Source organism: Nerophis ophidion, linkage group LG20, assembly GCF_033978795.1.
Source record: "Nerophis ophidion isolate RoL-2023_Sa linkage group LG20, RoL_Noph_v1.0, whole genome shotgun sequence".
Lineage (NCBI taxonomy): Eukaryota > Metazoa > Chordata > Actinopteri > Syngnathiformes > Syngnathidae > Nerophis > Nerophis ophidion.
Genome location: NC_084630.1, coordinates 15,957,931 through 15,977,806, shown reverse-complemented (window position 1 = coordinate 15,977,806; position 19,876 = coordinate 15,957,931). Strand labels below are relative to the sequence as shown.

At 41.6% G+C, this 19,876-nt stretch overlaps 1 protein-coding gene across 2 annotated transcripts in view; it reads left to right on the top strand.

The window, feature by feature from the left end:
* The first annotated feature begins 3,518 nt into the window (after window positions 1-3,518).
* Window positions 3,519-19,876, top strand: part of slc5a10 (solute carrier family 5 member 10) — a 117,313-nt gene continuing 100,955 nt past the window's right edge. Inside the window, exons 1-4 of one of the 2 annotated variants that reach the window (XM_061880586.1) lie at window positions 3,553-3,631; window positions 3,720-3,843; window positions 3,900-3,971; window positions 6,628-6,732. In XM_061880586.1, coding sequence (XP_061736570.1) covers window positions 3,736-3,843; window positions 3,900-3,971; window positions 6,628-6,732 — 285 coding nt within the window. In that variant the 5' untranslated portion in view covers window positions 3,553-3,631; window positions 3,720-3,735. Of the gene's footprint in view, window positions 3,844-3,899; window positions 3,972-6,627; window positions 6,733-19,876 lie in introns of both variants that reach the window. The other variant, XM_061880585.1, reaches the window with a different exon arrangement.

Here is a 19,876-nt window from a genome sequence, read left to right as displayed (position 1 = left end):
TAATACACCAACTTATATTCTTGTCTTTGTGAAAGAAAGACATCTATATGTGTTACACATGCTTGTATTATCATTAAACACATTTAACTTGTTTACAAAAATGTCTCTTTCATAAATAAATACATATAAATGATATATATAAATGAGGTAGATCCCCTCGAGTTGGTCAATTGAAAAGTAGCTCGCCTGCAGAAAAAGTGTGGGCACCCCTGGTCTAGACCATGGGTGTCAAACTCTGGCCCGCCGTGTAATTTAATTTGGCCCTTGAGGTAATATCAATATAGCATTGGATCTGGCCCGCCGGTGTTATACAGCGTCGGTGCCGCTGTAACACCGCATTCACCGCTAATACTCATACTTGCCAACCCTCCTAATTTTCCCGATAGACTCCCGAAGTTCAGTGCCCCTCCCGAAAATCTCCCGGGGCAACTATTCTCCCAAATTTCTACCGATTTCCACCTGGACAACTATATTGGGGGCGTGCATTTAAGGCACTGCCTTTAGCGTTCTCTACAACCTGTCGTCACGTCCGCTTTTCCTCCATACTAACAGCGTGTCACATAATATTTGTGGCTTTTACACACACACACAGAATGACAAACACATTTCGGGTGAACATCCGCACCGTAACACAACAGAACAAATACCCAGAAACCCTTGCAGCACTATCTCTTCTGGGAAACTTCCAGCAAACTGACCAATAATTAACGTTTTATTCATGCATTTTCTCTTGCTACTTCAAGGCTTGAATGTTTGATTCATTCATTATTGTTATTTTATTTTCAAATTTATTATTAGCCTGTGGAAAAAAATTGATATTTACCTCAGAAGATTGCAAATGGAAAAAAAGACATAACATTTTTATTTAAATTGTATTTGATATGCCAATGATATTCTTTTAATTATTATTGTTATTATTTGAAACTGGATTTTGCATGTCACTAAAGTTATATAAGCCTTGCTTGTTCAATATTTGATGCAAAACTTGTTTGGGTCCCTATTAAAACGTTAATTTGTTCAACCTTTGTTCCGTTTAAAATTTTGGCTCACTCTGTATTTGAGTTTGACACCCCTGGTCTAGACGATCACAGCCCCTCCCTCACGAATGTTGGTGAGTGCGCAACAGCAGCAGACGGTACAGAAAAAAAAGAAAAAAAGCGTCTCCCTTTCTTTGAAGGCTGATAAAATCAAAACCGTAGCAGTGATTAAAACTATTTCATCAACTTTTAATCAGAAGGGTTCAATCTCTCTTCTCTTGTTTATTTGAAGCCGAAACGACGAACGGCTTCAGAGGAGGTAATGTTACAAAAAAAGCAACATTTTTTTAGCCAGCTTTTGTATTGAAGTGGGAATTGCAAACTTCCTGTTGATTTTAGCTGGGAGGTAAGAGTGTATGAAATATAGGTCTAACTGAGACCTACATAGTGGGTTGTTTTTTTTCATTTTTCTACGACATTCCTACTGGAAGTTACAGACCGTTTTGTCTGTGTTTTCTTCCTAGGGGCCCTAGAGCGCAATTTTGAGGTTTTTTTTTTTTTAGATCGCAATTTTCGCCAGTCCTGATGTGTGTGTCAAATTTGGTGAGTTTTAAAGCATGTTAAAGGCCTACTGAAATTTAAACGGGGATAGCAGGTCCATTCTATGTGTCATACTTGATAATTTTTCGATATTGCCATATTTTTGCTGAAAGGATTTGGTAGAGAACATCGACGCTAAAATAAGCAACTTTTGGTCACTAGTGAAAAAGCCTTGCCTATACCGGAAGTAACAGACGATGTGCTCGTGACGTCACTGGTTGTGGAGCTCCTCACATCTGAACATTGTTTACAATCATGGCCACCAGCAGCGAGAGCGATTCGGACCGAGAAAGCCACGATTTCCCCATTAATTTGAGCGAGGATAAAAGATTTGTGGATGAGGAAAGTGAGAGTGAAGGACTAGAAGAAAAAAAAAGACTAGAGGGCAGTGGGAGCAATTCAGATGTTATTAGACACATTTACTAGGAAAATTCTGGAAAATCCCTTATCTGCCTATTGTGTTATTAGTGTTTTAGTGAGATTATATGGTCGTACCTGTACAACCTGAAGGTCGGCCCCGCACCTTTCTTCAGCACCAGTCGACAGGTGGTGGCATTCCCATCTCTGCCTTTCGCAAGGGACCCTCTTCGAAACACGATCTTTCCAAATGATCGCTGCATAATACACTGTACTTTGTGTGTGTGGCCCAATCCAACCGTGTTCGCTTGACCGCTCTGTTCCATAGAAAAGCTTGACCGTCATCTTTCGGGAATGTAAACAATGAAACACCGGCCGTGTTTGTGTTGCTAAAGGGGGCCGCAATACACCGCTTCCCACCTACAGCTTTCTTCTTTGACGTCTCCATTATTCATTGAACAAATTGCAAAAGACTCAGCAACACAGAAGTCCAGAATACTGTGGAATTATGTGATGAAGAGCTGTGAAAGGTGCTGGAAGAAAATGTCCTCTACAATGCGTGACGTCACGCGCACGTGTCATCCTACCGTGACATTTTAGCGTGACACTTTTGCGCGAAATTTAAAATTGCAATTTAGTAAACTAAGAAGGCCGTATTGGCATGTGTTGCAATGTTAATATTTCATCATTGATATATAAACTATCAGACTGCGTGGTCGGTATTAGTGGCTTTCAGTAGTCCTTTAAGGCATTTCCATTTCATTAAAAAAATATAATAAAATTGTTCTTTCCTTGTATTTTAGTCAAGTCATTTACAATAAGGTAAACATGCTAGGCTATAGGACATATGTGGGCACTATGGACTGGACTCTCACACTATTATGTTAGATCCACTATGGACTGGACTATCACACTATTATGTTAGATCCACTATGGACTGGACTCTCACACTATTATGTTAGATCCACTCTGGACTGGACTCACACTATTATGTTAGATCCACTATGGACTGGAATCTCACACTATTATGTTAGATCCACTATGGACTGGACTCTCACATTATTATGTTAGATCCACTATGGACTGGACTCTCACACTATTATGTTAGATCCACTATGGACTGGACTCTCACACTATTATGTTAGATCCACTATGGACTGGACTCTCACACTATTATGTTAGATCCATTATGGACTTGGACTTTCACAATATTATGTTAGAATCACTATGGACTGGACTCTCACACTATTATGTTAGATCCACTATGAACTGGACTCTCACACTATTATGTTAGATCCACATAATAGTGTGGACTATGAGGGACTATGAGGGACTCCGGTCTGGGGTGGGTTCCAAACACCCGGGAGGCGGGGACTGACCCCCACTTGACACTTAGCTGCACTTGTTTGTGTGCTCGCACGCTAATGATGCTAAACGTGTCAGAGACAATGATTGACTACCAGTCTGTGTGTGTGTGAGTGTATGGACCACCGTCCACGTGGACACACACACACACACTTCATTATCCCCTAGCAGGTTCTGTGTGTGTGTGTCACATTAAAGTGATGTCTTTGTTGAGCACTTAAGGGCGGCTCTTCTTCTTCTTGCCTCACATCCACCCCACACACCTGCTCTCATCCACCCCACACACCTGCTCTCTCCACAGCTCTGCAGCAGGAACTGGAGTGTGTGTGGAGGTGTGTGTGTTTTCCGCAAAAGGTCAGATTGGGAGATGGTGCTGCAGAGGTGTATTCAGTAGTGTGTGTGTGTGTGTGTGTGTACAAGACAAGAACGTGCGAGGATGTCCAATTCCACCACCAACTTCTACGCCCTGTCTCAGTCGTTCAGCTTCTCTGACATCATCGTCATAGTAACCTACTTCCTCCTCAACCTGGCCGTGGGCATCTGGGTAAGGCGCAGATTGTGGAGTGTCGTACGTGTAATTTCCATGTGTGTGTGTTTTAGTCGTCATGCAGAGTGAGCAGGAACACGCTGAGCGGCTACTTCCTGGCCGGACGAGACATGGCCTGGTGGCCGGTGAGTTTGCATACGCTTTTTTTTGCTGATCCTCTGATCAGGATTTTTACAGTAAAAATAACTGTAAAAATGACTATAGCTAAAAAGAAAAACTGGCATCTCTGTTGTCTGACTTTTACCGTAAAAATACAGTATTTTAATTGACAGTTAAGGTGTAAAAAAAGCACCGAGAAGTTGATGGTGAAATTGTACAGACTGAGTAGCCAGTTTTTTAATGCAAAATCTAGAAAATGTATTTTTTTACAGTACATATTAGGGCATTTACAAAAAAAAAACATTTAGACTGGACGTTGGTTCTCAGTCTATTCATAGTATTCGGATTTTTGTATTCTTTTAATTTTTTTTTACATTGCTGTCACTTTGGAGAAGTAGTGGCTGTTTTTTTTAAATGTACGAAATAAAAAAATACACTTTGACTTGTAGCTACTAACTTACTACCACCTATTATTGTTAATGGTTTTTTTTCAACATGTTTTTATTTTATTTATTGCTCGACATACCTTAATTAACTAGTTGCACTGGAATTAGATTTGTATAATTTTAATGAAGTTAATTTATTCTTTAAAAACATAGAATACATTTAAAATCATATATTATTATAATTGAAAAATATATACATTTATTTTATAAATACGGTGCATGAAAAGCATTGCATTTTTTAAAAATTTGATACATTTAAAATATTTTATTATAATTAAAAAATATATATTTGTTTTTATAAATAAATAATACACATTGCATTTCTAAAAAAAAAACAACAAATGGAAAATCATATATTATAATTGGAATATATATATATATATATATATATATATACATACATACACATATACATACATATATATACATGTACATATATATTAGGGGTGTGAGGAAAAAATCGATTCGAATACGAATCGAATCATTTACATTGTGCGATTCAGAATCAATTCTCATTTTGTAAAAATTGATTTTTAAATTTTTTAATCAATCCAACAAACCACTACACAGCAATAATATAACAATGCAATCCAATTCCAAAACCAAACCTGACCCAGCAACACTCATAACTGCAATAAACAGAACAATTGAGAGGAGACACAAACACCACACAGAACAAACCAAAAGTAGTGAAACAAAAATGAATATTATCAACAACAGTATCAATATTAGTTATAATTTCAGCATAGCAGTGATTAAAAATCCCTCATTGACATTATCATTAGACATTTATAAAAATAATAAAAAAGAACAATAGTGTCACAGTGGCTTACACTTGCATCGCATCTCATAAGCTTGACAACACACTGTGTCCAATGTTTTCACAAAGATAAAATAAGTCATATTTTTGGTTTGTTTAATAGTTAAAACAAATTTACATTATTGCAATCAGTTAATAAAACATTGTCCTTTACAATTATAAAAGCTTTTTTAAAAAAAATCTACTACTCTGCTAGCATGTCAGCAGACTAGGGTAGATCCTGCTGAAATTCTATGTATTGAATGAACACAGAATCCTTTTGAATCGGAAAAATATCGTTTTTGAATTGAGAACCGAATCGAATCGAAAAAATCGATATATTATCGAATCGTGACAAAGATTCACAGCCCATATCTATCTATCTATATATATATATGTATATATATATATATATATATATATATATATATATCTTTTAAATACAAAATAGGCATTGCATTTTCTTTAAATACATACATTTAAAATCATTTGTTATGATTTCAATTATATTTATGTTTTATAAATACATAAACTTCATTGCCATTTAAAAAAATACATTTAAAATCATATATTATTATAATTCAAATATATATTTTATAAATGTGTATATATAAATACATTTACATTTATGTCACTTTGGGAAAGGAGTGGCTGTTTTCTTTAAATGTACGAAATAAAAAAATACACTTTGATCTACCACCTATTATTTTTAATATGTTTTTTTTTCAACATAGTTTTTTTTTTATTGCTAGACATACCTTAATAAACTAGTTGCACTGGAATTAGATTTGTATCATTTTGATGAAGTTAATTTATTCTTTAAAAACATAGAATACATTTAAAATCATATATTATTATATATTATTATATACATATATATCTTATAAATACACAATAGGCATTGCATTTTTTTAAATACATACATTTAAAATCGTTTGTTATGATTTCAATTATATTTCTGTTTTATAAATACATACATTTCATTGCCATTTAAAAAAATACATTTAAAATCATATATTGTTATAATTCAAATATTTTATAAATGTGTATATATAAATACAAAATAAGCATTGCATTTTTAATACAATCAATTTAAATATATACATACTATAATTAAAATCTAAAACATATATATATATATATATATATATATATATATATATATATATACAGACACACACACATTTATAAATACATAATAGATGTTGTATTGTTTTGAAATGATACAATACATTTAAAATCATCTATTATAATTTCAAATACATATATTTATTTTGTAAATATATAATAGGCATTGCATTTTTTCATTGTAAAAAAAAAGTGTAATAATGGGATTACATTTGATCTACACATTGTATCATTATTTATTTTTATTTTTAATTCCACTTTAAAAAGTCTGGTAATAATGTTCTGGCGTTAAAATTGTGCATTTCACAGATTGGGGCTTCCTTGTTTGCCAGTTCCGAGGGCTCGGGCTTGTTTATTGGCCTGGCGGGCACAGGAGCTGCTGGGGGCATCGCAGTCGCAGGCTTTGAATGGAATGTGAGCGCGCGCACACACACACACACACACACACACACACACACACACACACACCCTCCACAAGCACTTCATGCATCTCACACACAAGTCAGTCACGTCTGCAAGGACACATTTCAAAAACGCGGTCAAATAAGTCTTCTTTGGCAGTCTCATTTTGACTCCACATATAGCAACTTGTAAGGTTTATTCAGGTGTACTGGAGAGGAGGCTACGTCGGATAGTCGAACCTCGGATTCAGGAGGAACAGTGTGGTTTTCGTCCTGGTCGTGGAACTGTGGACCAGCTCTATACTCTCGGCAGGGTTCTTGAGGGTGCATGGGAGTTTGCCCAACCAGTCTACATGTGCTTTGTGGACTTGGAGAAGGCATTCGACCGTGTCCCTCGGGAAGTCCTGTGGGGAGTGCTCAGAGAGTATGGGGTATCGGACTGTCTTATTGCGGCGGTCCGTTCCCTGTACGATCAGTGCCAGAGCTTGGTCCGCATTGCCGGCAGTAAGTCGAACACATTTCCAGTGAGGGTTGGACTCCGCCAAGGCTGTCCTTTGTCACCGATTCTGTTCATAACTTTTATGGACAGAATTTCTAGGCGCAGTCAAGGCGTTGAGGGGTTCCGGTTTGGTAACCGCAGGATTAGGTCTCTGCTTTTTGCAGATGATGTGGTCCTGATGGCTTCATCTGACCGGGATCTTCAGCTCTCGCTGGATCGGTTCGCAGCCGAGTGTGAAGCGACCGGAATGAGAATCAGCACCTCCAAGTCCGAGTCCATGGTTCTCGCCCGGAAAAGGGTGGAGTGCCATCTCCGGGTTGGGGAGGAGACCCTGCCCCAAGTGGAGGAGTTCAAGTACCTAGGAGTCTTGTTCACGAGTGAGGGAAGAGTGGATCGGGAGATCGACAGGCGGATCGGTGCGGCGTCTTCAGTAATGCGGACGTTGTACCGGTCCGTTGTGGTGAAGAAGGAGCTGAGCCGGAAGGCAAAGCTCTCAATTTACCGGTCGATCTACGTTCCCATCCTCACCTATGGTCATGAGCTTTGGGTCATGACCGAAAGGATAAGATCACGGGTACAAGCGGCCGAAATGAGTTTCCTCCGCCGTGTGGCGGGGCTCTCCCTTAGAGATAGGGTGAGAAGCTCTGCCATCCGGGAGGAACTCAAAGTAAAGCCGCTGCTCCTTCACATCGAGAGGAGCCAGATGAGGTGGTTCGGGCATCTGGTCAGGATGCCACCCGAACGCCTCCCTAGGGAGGTGTTTAGGGCACGTCCAACCGGTAGGAGGCCACGGGGAAGACCCAGGACACGTTGGGAAGACTATGTCTCCCGGCTGGCCTGGGAACGCCTCGGGATCCCCCGGGAAGAGCTAGACGAAGTGGCTGGGGAGAGGGAAGTCTGGGTTTCCCTGCTTAGGCTGTTGCCCCCGCGACCCGACCTCGGATAAGCGGAAGATGATGGATGGATGGATGGATATAGCAACTTATCTTGTAATTCCAGGATTGTTTTCTGGAACAAGGAAGACCGCAATACTGACCACTAACACAAGCAGTTAGATCATAAACAGATTGAAGTAATACCTCTCTGACAGCAAGTCTTTGTACTTACACCCTTTCTGTTATCAGTCAGAAGTAAATAAATGATAAATAAATGATAAATGGGTTGTACTTGTATAGCGCTTTTCTACCTTCAAGGTACTCAAAGCGCTTTGACATTACTTCCACATTTACCCATTCACACACACATTCACACACACTGGTGGAGGGAGCTGCCATGCAAGGCGCCAACCAGCACCCATCAGGAGCAAGGGTGAAGTGTCTTGCTCAGGACACAACGGACGTGACGAGGTTGGTACTAGGTGGGATTTGAACCAGGGACCCTCGGGTTGCGCACGGCCACTATCCCACTGCGCCACGCCGTCCCCAAGTAATATGATTACTAATGAAAGCAGCAACCGGAAGCACACCAAAATGAAGGTGCTATCAGACAAAAGAAGGCAACATCACACAACTACTACTACAAGGGAATAATGAACAACAAATCAATGATTGAAGTGACAGTTTGCCATCCTATAATACCCTGTATGACAGCGATATGACAGCCATGTAATCTCGTTATTAACCAGACGTAACACCAACCAGTGAAAAGATTCAACAGGGCTGCCGGCAAACTGAAGCTAACAAACGCAACTGAGCTACGTCACCTTTTAAAGGCACACACGCACTCTGCTTTCATGAAACATCTCCTAACTGAAGTTATTTGAATGTATTTTTTTTTAAGTAACGCACTAATTACTTTCATGAGTAATTAAATACAATTAATAAAGATTAATTTCGTTAGTAATTCAATAACTTTTTTGGTGAAGTAATGTTTAACTATAATTAAATAAAGTCATTTCCAAACACTGCTGGCAACTGAGAATTGTTACTTTTGTACGAAGCTAGTGTCAACAAACGCACACAGAGAGCAGGGTTTGCTAAACATGCATCTTTGTTTTGGCCTAAAATTGACTCAAGCCGGTGTCGAATAAGAAAAGGAGCAGTCTAAATCAGGGGTCCACAAAGTTCAGTCACTTTATTAAATGTTTGAGTAGAATTTTACTGAAGAAAACCACTTTTCTTTTAAGTAACATCAACAATATATCAGAGCTGTTTATCTATTTTATGGAGGAATGTAATCAATCCTGGAAGTGGCACCCAATTTTATTAAAAAATTATTGATTTTTATTGAGAATCGATTCTGAATTGAATCATTACCTGCAAGAATCGGATCAAATTGTGTGGTGCCCAAAGATTCACAGCCCTCATATACAGTATATGTGGCGGTGTATGTATGTATGTATGTATATATATATATATATATATATATATATATATATATATATATATATATATATATATATATATTACATACAGTATATATAGTTGTCTTGTTAGTCTTCTTTTTCCTTCTCTGTATTTAAGTGAGTACAAATAGGGCAACACAAGAAGTATCCCACACTTGTTGTTGTAAAGTACAGTAAATGTGTACAGCAGATATGGACAGGGATGAAAATGGAGTACTTGTGAATATGACATTGTAAGTGACCACATGAACATAACACCTCATCAACAATCCTTTGCCACCTGCAAAACAGAATAAATTAATCCAGAAAAGGTTTCCAAACATAAATTACATTCAGGGTGGAAATATTTGCTGCTTGTTTACCTGCAATATTACCTGCCCTGACTAATATGGCGGCACCATACTCGTTTACCTGCAATATTACTTGCCCTGACTAATATGGCAGCACCATACTTGTTTACCTTCAATGTTACCTGCCCTGACTAATATGGCGGCGCCATACTTGTTTACCTGCAATGTTATCTGCCCTGACTAATATGGCAGCATACTTGTTTACCCGAAATGTTATCTGCCCTGACTAAAATGGCAGCATACTTGTTTACCTGCAATGTTACCTGCCCTGACTAATATGGCGGCGCCATACTTGTTTACCTGCAATGTTAGCTGCCCTGACAAATATGGCGGCACCATACTTGTTTACCTGCAATGTCACCTGCCCTGACTAATATGGCGGCGACATACTTGTTTACCTGCAATGTTACCTGCCCTGACTAATATGGCGGCGCCATACTTGTTTACCTGCAATGTTACCTGCCCTGACTAATATGGCGGCGACATACTTGTTTACCTGTAATGTTATCTGCCCTGACTAATATGGCGGCGCCATACTTGTTTACCTGCAATGTTACCTGCCCTGACTAATATGGCGGCGCCATACTTGTTTACCTGCAATGTTACCTGCCCTGACTAATATGGCGGCACCATACTTGTTTACCTGCAATGTTACCTGCCCTGACTAATATGGCGGCGACATACTTGTTTACCTGCAATGTTACCTGCCCTGACTAATATGGCGGCGCCATACTTGTTTACCTGCAATGTCACCTGCCCTGACTAATATGGCGGCACCATACTTGTTTGCCTGAAATGTTACCTGCCCTGACTAATATGGCGGCGACATACTTGTTTATCTGCAATGTTACCTGCCCTGACTAATATGGCGGCGCCATACTTGTTTGCCTGCAATGTTACCTGCCCTGACTAATATGGCGGCGACATACTTGTTTACCTGCTCTGACTAATATGGCAGCATAATTGTTTACCTGCAATGTTACCTGCCCTGACTAATAATTTTAATTTTCCTGAAGGAAAACTCCTGAAGGAATCAATAAAGTACTATCTATCTAATATGGCAGCATACTTTTTTACCTGCAATGTTACCTGCCCGGACTAATATGGCGGCACCATACTTGTTTACCTGCAATGTTACCTGCCATGACTAATAGATAGATAGATAGATAGTACTTTATTGATTCCTTCAGGAGAGTTCCTTCAGGAAAATTAAAATATGGCGGCGGCATACTTGTTTTCCTGCAACATTACATGCCCTGACTAATATGGCGGCGACATACTTGTTTACCTGCAATGTTACCTGCCCTGACTAATATGGCAGAATACTTTTTTACCTAAAATGTTACCTGCCCTGACTTATATGACGGTGCCATACTTGTTTACCTGCAATGTTACCTGCCCTGACTAATATGGCGGCGCCATACTTGTTTACCTGCAATGTTATCTGCCCTGACTAATATGGCAGCATACTTGTTTACCTGCAATGTTATCTGCCCTGACTGATTCGGCAGCATACTTGTTTACCTGCAATGTTACCTGCCCTGACTAATATGGCAGCACCATACTTGTTTACCTTCAATGGTACCTGCCCTGACTAATATGGCGGCGGCATACTTGTTTGCCTGCAATGTTACCTGCCCTGACTAATATGGCGGCGACATACTTGTTTACCTGAAATGTTATCTGCCCTGACTAAAATGGCAGCATACTTGTTTACCTGCAATGTTACCTGCCCTGACTAATATGGCGGCGGCATACTTGTTTACCTGCAATGTTACCTGCCCTGACAAATATGGCGGCACCATACTTGTTTACCTGCAATGTCACCTGCCCTGACTAATATGGCGGCGACATACTTGTTTATCTGCAATGTTACCTGCCCTGACTAATATGGCGGCGCCATACTTGTTTACCTGCAATGTTACCTGCCCTGACTAATATGGCGGCGACATACTTGTTTACCTGTAATGTTACCTGCCCTGACTAATATGGCGGCACCATACTTGTTTACCTGCAATGTTACCTGCCCTGACTAATATGGCGGCACCATACTTGTTTACCTGCAATGTTACCTGCCCTGACTAATATGGCGGCACCATACTTGTTTACCTGCAATATAACCTGCCCTGACTAATATGGCGGCGACATACTTGTTTACCTGCAATGTTACCTGCCCTGACTAATATGGCGGCGCCATACTTGTTTACTTGCAATGTCACCTGCCCTGACTAATATGGCGGCACCATACTTGTTTGCCTGAAATGTTACCTGCCCTGACTAATATGGCGGCGACTTACTTGTTTACCTACCCTGACTAATATGGCAGAATACTTTTTTACCTGCAATGTTACCTGACCTGACTAATATGGCGGCGACATACTTGTTCACCTGCAATGTTACCTGCCCTGACTAATATGGCGGCGCCATACTTGTTTACCTGAAATGTTACCTGCCCTGACTAATATGGCAGCATACTTTTTTACCTGCAATGTTACCTGCCCTGACTAATATGGCAGCATACTTTTTTACCTGCAATGTTACCTGCCCTGACTAATATGGCGGCGCCATACTTGTTTACCTGCAATGTTATCTGCCCTGACTGATTCGGCAGCATACTTGTTTACCTTCAATGGTACCTGCCCTGACTAATATGGCGGCGGCATACTTGTTTGCCTGCAATGTTACCTGCCCTGACTAATATGGCGGCGACATACTTGTTTACCTGCAATGTTACCTGCCCTGACTAATATGGCGGTGCCATACTTGTTTACCTGCAATGTTACCTGCCCTGACTAATATGGCGGCGACTTACTTGTTTACCTACCCTGACTAATATGGCAGAATACTTTTTTACCTGCAATGTTACCTGACCTGACTAATATGGCGGCGACATACTTTTTCACCTGCAATGTTACCTGCCCTGACTAATATGGCGGCGCCATACTTGTTTACCTGAAATGTTACCTGCCCTGACTAATATGGCGGCACCATACTTGTTTGCCTGCAATGTTACCTGCCCTGACTAATATGGCGGCGACATACTTGTTTACCTGCAATGTTACCTGCCCTGACTAATATGGCAGCATACTTTTTCACCTGCAATGTTACCTGCCCTGACTAATATGGCGGCGACATACTTGTTTACCTAAAATGTTACCTGCCCTGACTAATATGACGGTGCCATACTTGTTTACCTGCAATGTTACCTGCCCTGACTAATATGGCGGCGACATACTTGTTTACCTGCAATGTTACCTGCCCTGACTAATATGGCAGAATACTTTTTTAACTGCAATGTTACCTGCCCTGACTAATTGGCAGCATACTTTTTTACCTGCAATGTTACCTGCCCTGACTAATATGGCGGCGCCATACTTGTTTACCTGCAATGTTATCTGCCCTGACTAAAATGGCAGCATACTTGTTTACCTGCAATGTTACCTTCCCTGACTAATATGGCGGCGCCATACTTGTTTGCCTGCAATGTTACCTGCCCTGACTAATATGGCGGCACCATACTTGTTTACCTGCAATGTCACCTGCCCTGAAAAATATGGCGGCGATATACTTGTTTACCTGCAATGTTACCTGCCCTGACTAATATGGCGGCGCCATACTTGTTTACCTGCAATGTTACCTGCCCTGACTAATATGGTGGCGACATACTTGTTTACCTGTAATGTTACCTGCCCTGACTAATATGGCGGCGCCATACTTGTTTACCTGCAATGTTACCTGCCCTGACTAATATGGCGGCACCATACTTGTTTGCCTGCAATGTTACCTGCCCTGACTAATATGGCGGCGACATACTTGTTTACCTGCAATGTTACCTGCCCTGACTAATATGGCGGCGCCATACTTGTTTACCTGCAATGTTTTCTGCCCTGACTAATATGGCAGCATACTTGTTTACCTGCAATGTTACCTGCCCTAACTAATATGGCAGCACCATACTTGTTTACCTTCAATGTTACCTGCCCTGACTAATATGGCGGCGGCATACTTGTTTGCCTGCAATGTTACCTGCCCTGACTAATATGGCGGCACCATACTTGTTTACCTGCAATGTTACCTGCCCTGACTAATATGGCAACATACTTTTTTACCTGCAATGTTACCTGCCCTGACTAATTGGCAGCATACTTTTTTACCTGCAATGTCACCTGCCCTGACTAATATGACGGCGTCATACTTGTTTACCTGCAATGTTACCTGCCCTGACTAATATGACGGCGTCATACTTGTTTACCTGAAATGTTATCTGCCCTGACTAAAATTGCAGCATACTTATTTACCTGCAATGTTACCTTCCCTGACTAATATGGCGGCACCATACTTGTTTACCTGCAATGTTACCTGCCCTGACTATTATGGCGGCGACATACTTGTTTACCTGCAATGTTACCTGCCCTGACTAATATGGCGGTGCCATACTTGTTTACCTGCATTGTTACCTGCCCTGACTAATATGGCGGCGACTTACTTGTTTACCTACCCTGACTAATATGGCAGAATACTTTTTTACCTGCAATGTTACCTGCCCTGACTAATATGGCAGCATACTTATTTACCTGCAATGTTACCTGCCCTGACTAATATGGCGGCGCCATACTTGTTTACCTGCAAACTTAACTGCCCTGACTAATATAGCAGCATACTTGTTTACCTGTAATGTTATCTGCCCTGACTAAAATGGCAGCATACTTGTTTACCTGCTAATGTTACCTGCCCTGACTAATATGGCGGCACCATACTTGTTTACCTGCAATGTTACCTGCCCTGACTAATATGAGGGCGACATACTTGTTTACCTGCAATGTTACCTGCCCTGACTAATATGGCGGCGCCATACTTGTTTACCTGCAATGTTACCTGCCCTGACTAATATGGCGGCACCATACTTGTTTGCCTGCAATGTTACCTGCCCTGACTAATATGGCGGCGACATACTTGTTTACCTGCAATGTTACCTGCCCAGACTAATATGGCGGCGACATACTTGTTTACCTGCCCTGACTAATATGGCAGAATACTTTTTTACTTGCAATGTTACCTGCCCTGACTAATATGGCAGCATACTTTTTCACCTGCAATGTTACCTGCCCTGACTAATATGGCGGCGACATACTTGTTTACCTGCAATGTTACCTGCCCTGACTAATATGGCGGTGCCATACTTGTTTACCTGCAATGTTACCTGCCCTGACTAATATGGCGGCGACATACTTGTTTACCTGCAATGTTACCTGCCCTGACTAATATGGCAGAATAATTTTTAACTGCAATGTTACCTGCCCTGACTAATTGGCAGCATACTTTTTTACCTGCAATGTTACCTGCCCTGACTAATATGGCGGCGCCATACTTGTTTACCTGCAATGTTATCTGCCCTGACTAATATGGCAGCATACTTGTTTACCTAAAATGTTATCTGCCCTGACTAAAATGGCAGCATACTTGTTTACCTGCAATGTTACCTTCCCTGACTAATATGGCGGCCCCATACTTGTTTGCCTGCAATGTTACCTGCCCTGACTAATATGGCGGCACCATACTTGTTTACCTGCAATGTCACCTGCCCTGACAAATATGGCGGCGATATACTTGTTTACCTGCAATGTTACCTGCCCTGACTAATATGGCGGCGCCATACTTGTTTACCTGCAATGTTACCCACCCTGACTAATATGGTGGCGACATACTTGTTTACCTGTAATGTTACCTGCCCTGACTAATATGGCGGCGCCATACTTGTTTACCTGCAATGTTACCAGCCCTGACTAATATGGCGGCACCATACTTGTTTGCCTGCAATGTTACCTGCCCTGACTAATATGGCGGCGACATACTTGTTTACCTGCAATGTTACCTGCCCTGACTAATATGGCGGCGCCATACTTGTTTACCTGCAATGTTACCTGCCCTGACTAATATGGCGGCGACATACTTGTTTACCTGCAATGTTACCTGCTCTGACTAATATGGCAGCATAATTGTTTACCTGCAATGTTACCTGCCCTGACTAATAATTTTAATTTTCCTGAAGGAACTCTCCTGAAGGAATCAATAAAGTACTATCTATCTATCTATCTAATATGGCAGCATACTTTTTTAACTGCAATGTTACCTGCCCTGACTAATATGGCGGCACCATACTTGTTTACCTGCAATGTTACCTGTCCTGACTAATATGGCGGCGGCATACTTGTTTTCCTGCAATGTTATCTGCCCTGACTAATATGGCAGCATACTTGTTTACCTGCAATGTTACCTGCCCTGACTAATATGGCGGCGCCATAGTTGTTTACCTGCAATGTTACCTGCCCTGACTAATATAGCGGCGCCATACTTGTTTGCCTGCAATGTTACCTGCCCTGACTAATATGGCGGCGACATACTTGTTTACCTGCAATGTTACCTGCCCTGACTAATATGGCGGCGCCATACCTGTTTACCTGCAATGTTACCTGCCCTGACTAATATGGCGGCGACATACTTGTTTACCTGCAATGTTACCTGCCCTGACTAATATGGCGGCGACATACTTGTTTACCTGTAATGTTACCTGCCCTGACTAATATGGCGGCGCCATACTTGTTTACCTGCAATGTTACCTGCCCTGACTAATATGGCGGCGACATACTTGTTTACCTGCAATGTTACCTGCCCTGACTAATATGGCGGCACCATACTTGTTTACCTGCAATGTTACCTGCCCTGACTAATATGAGGGCGACATACTTGTTTACCTGCAATGTTACCTGCCCTGACTAATATGGCGGCGCCATACTTGTTTACCTGCAATGTTACCTGCCCTGACTAATATGGCGGCACCATACTTGTTTGCCTGCAATGTTACCTGCCCTGACTAATATGGCGGCGACATACTTGTTTACCTGCAATGTTACCTGCCCTGACTAATATGGCGGCGACATACTTGTTTACCTGCCCTGACTAATATGGCAGAATACTTTTTTACTTGCAATGTTACCTGCCCTGACTAATATGGCAGCATACTTTTTCACCTGCAATGTTACCTGCCCTGACTAATATGGCGGCGACATACTTGTTTACCTGCAATGTTACCTGCCCTGACTAATATGGCGGTGCCATACTTGTTTACCTGCAATGTTACCTGCCCTGACTAACATGGCGGCGACATACTTGTTTACCTGCAATGTTACCTGCCCTGACTAATATGGCAGAATACTTTTTAACTGCAATGTTACCTGCCCTGACTAATTGGCAGCATACTTTTTTACCTGCAATGTTACCTGCCCTGACTAATATGGCGGCGCCATACTTGTTTACCTGCAATGTTATCTGCCCTGACTAATATGGCAGCATACTTGTTTACCTAAAATGTTATCTGCCCTGACTAAAATGGCAGCATACTTGTTTACCTGCAATGTTACCTTCCCTGACTAATATGGCGGCCCCATACTTGTTTGCCTGCAATGTTACCTGCCCTGACTAATATGGCGGCACCATACTTGTTTACCTGCAATGTCACCTGCCCTGACAAATATGGCGGCGATATACTTGTTTACCTGCAATGTTACCTGCCCTGACTAATATGGCGGCGCCATACTTGTTTACCTGCAATGTTACCCACCCTGACTAATATGGTGGCGACATACTTGTTTACCTGTAATGTTACCTGCCCTGACTAATATGGCGGCGCCATACTTGTTTACCTGCAATGTTACCTGCCCTGACTAATATGGCGGCACCATACTTGTTTGCCTGCAATGTTACCTGCCCTGACTAATATGGCGGCGACATACTTGTTTACCTGCAATGTTACCTGCCCTGACTAATATGGCGGCGCCATACTTGTTTACCTGCAATGTTACCTGCCCTGACTAATATGGCGGCGACATACTTGTTTACCTGCAATGTTACCTGCTCTGACTAATATGGCAGCATAATTGTTTACCTGCAATGTTACCTGCCCTGACTAATAATTTTAATTTTCCTGAAGGAACTCTCCTGAAGGAATCAATAAAGTACTATCTATCTATCTATCTAATATGGCAGCATACTTTTTTAACTGCAATGTTACCTGCCCTGACTAATATGGCGGCACCATACTTGTTTACCTGCAATGTTACCTGTCCTGACTAATATGGCGGCGGCATACTTGTTTTCCTGCAATGTTATCTGCCCTGACTAATATGGCAGCATACTTGTTTACCTGCAATGTTACCTGCCCTGACTAATATGGCGGCGCCATACTTTTTTACCTGCAATGTTACCTGCCCTGACTAATATGGCGGCGACATACTTGTTTACCTGTAATGTTACCTGCCCTGACTAATATGGCGGCGCCATACTTGTTTACCTGCAATGTTACCTGCCCTGACTAATGTGGCGGCGCCATACTTGTTGACCTGCAATATTACCTGCCCTGACTAATATGGCGGCGACATACTTGTTTACCTGCAATGTTACCTGCCCTGACTAATATGGTGGCGCCATACTTGTTTACCTGCAATGTTACCTGCCCTGACTAATATGGCGGCGACATACTTGTTTACCTGCAATGTTACCTGCCCTGACTAATATGGCGGCGACATACTTGTTTACCTGCAATGTTACCTGCCCTGACTAATATGGCGTCGCCATACTTGTTTACCTGCAATATTACCTGCCCTGACTAATATGGCGGCGACATACTTGTTTACCTGCAATGTTACCTGCCCTGAATAATATGGCGGCGCCATACTTGTTTACCTGCAATGTTACCTGCCCTGACTAATATGGCGGCGCCATACTTGTTTACCTGCAATGTTACCTGCCCTGACTAATATGGCGGTGCCATACTTGTTTACCTGCAATGTTACCTGCCCTGACTAATATGACGGCGACATACTTGTTTACCTGGATTGTTACCTGCCCTGACTAATATGGCGGCGCCATACTTGTTTACCTGCAATGTTACCTGCCCTGACTAATATGGCGGCGCCATACTTGTTTACCTGCAATGTTACCTGCCCTAACTAATATGGCGGCGCCATACTTGTTTACCTGCAATGTTACCTGCCCTGACTAATATGGCGGCGCCATACTTGTTTACCTGCAATGTTACCTGCCCTGACTAATATGGCGGCACCATACTTGTTTGGCTGCAATGTTACCTGCCCTGACTAATATGGCGGAACCATACTTGTTTACCTGCAATGTTACCTGCCCTGACTAATATGGCGGCGGCATACTTGTTTTCCTGCAATGTTACCTGCTCTGACTAATATGGCGGCGACATACTTGTTTACCTGCAATGTTACCTGCTCTGACTAATATGGCAGCATAATTGTTTACCTGCAATGTTACCTGCCCTGACTAATAATTTTAATTTTCCTGAAGGAACTCTCCTGAAGGAATCAATAAAGTACTATCTATCTATCTAATATGGCAGCATACTTTTTTACATGCAATGTTACCTGCCCTGACTAATATGGCGGCACCATACTTGTTTACCTGCAATGTTACCACCCTGACTAATATGGCGGCGGCATACTTGTTTTCCTGCAACGTTACCTGCCCTGACTAATATGGCGGAACCATACTTGTTTACCTGCAATGTTACCTGCCCTGACTAATATGGCAGCATACTTTTTTACCTGCAAAGTTACCTGCCCTGACTAATATGGCAGCATCCTTTTTAACCTGTATTGTTACTTGCCCTGACTAATATGGCGGCGCCATACTTGTTTACCTGCAATGTTATCTGCCCTGACTAATATGGCAGCATACTTGTTTACCTGCAATGTTATCTGCCCTGACTAATATGGCAGCATACTTGTTTACCTGCAATGTTACCTGCCCTGACTAATATGGCGGCGCCATACTTTTTTACCTGCAATGTTACCTGCCCTGACTAATATGGCGGCGACATACTTGTTTACCTGTAATGTTACCTGCCCTGACTAATATGGCGGCGCCATACTTGTTTACCTGC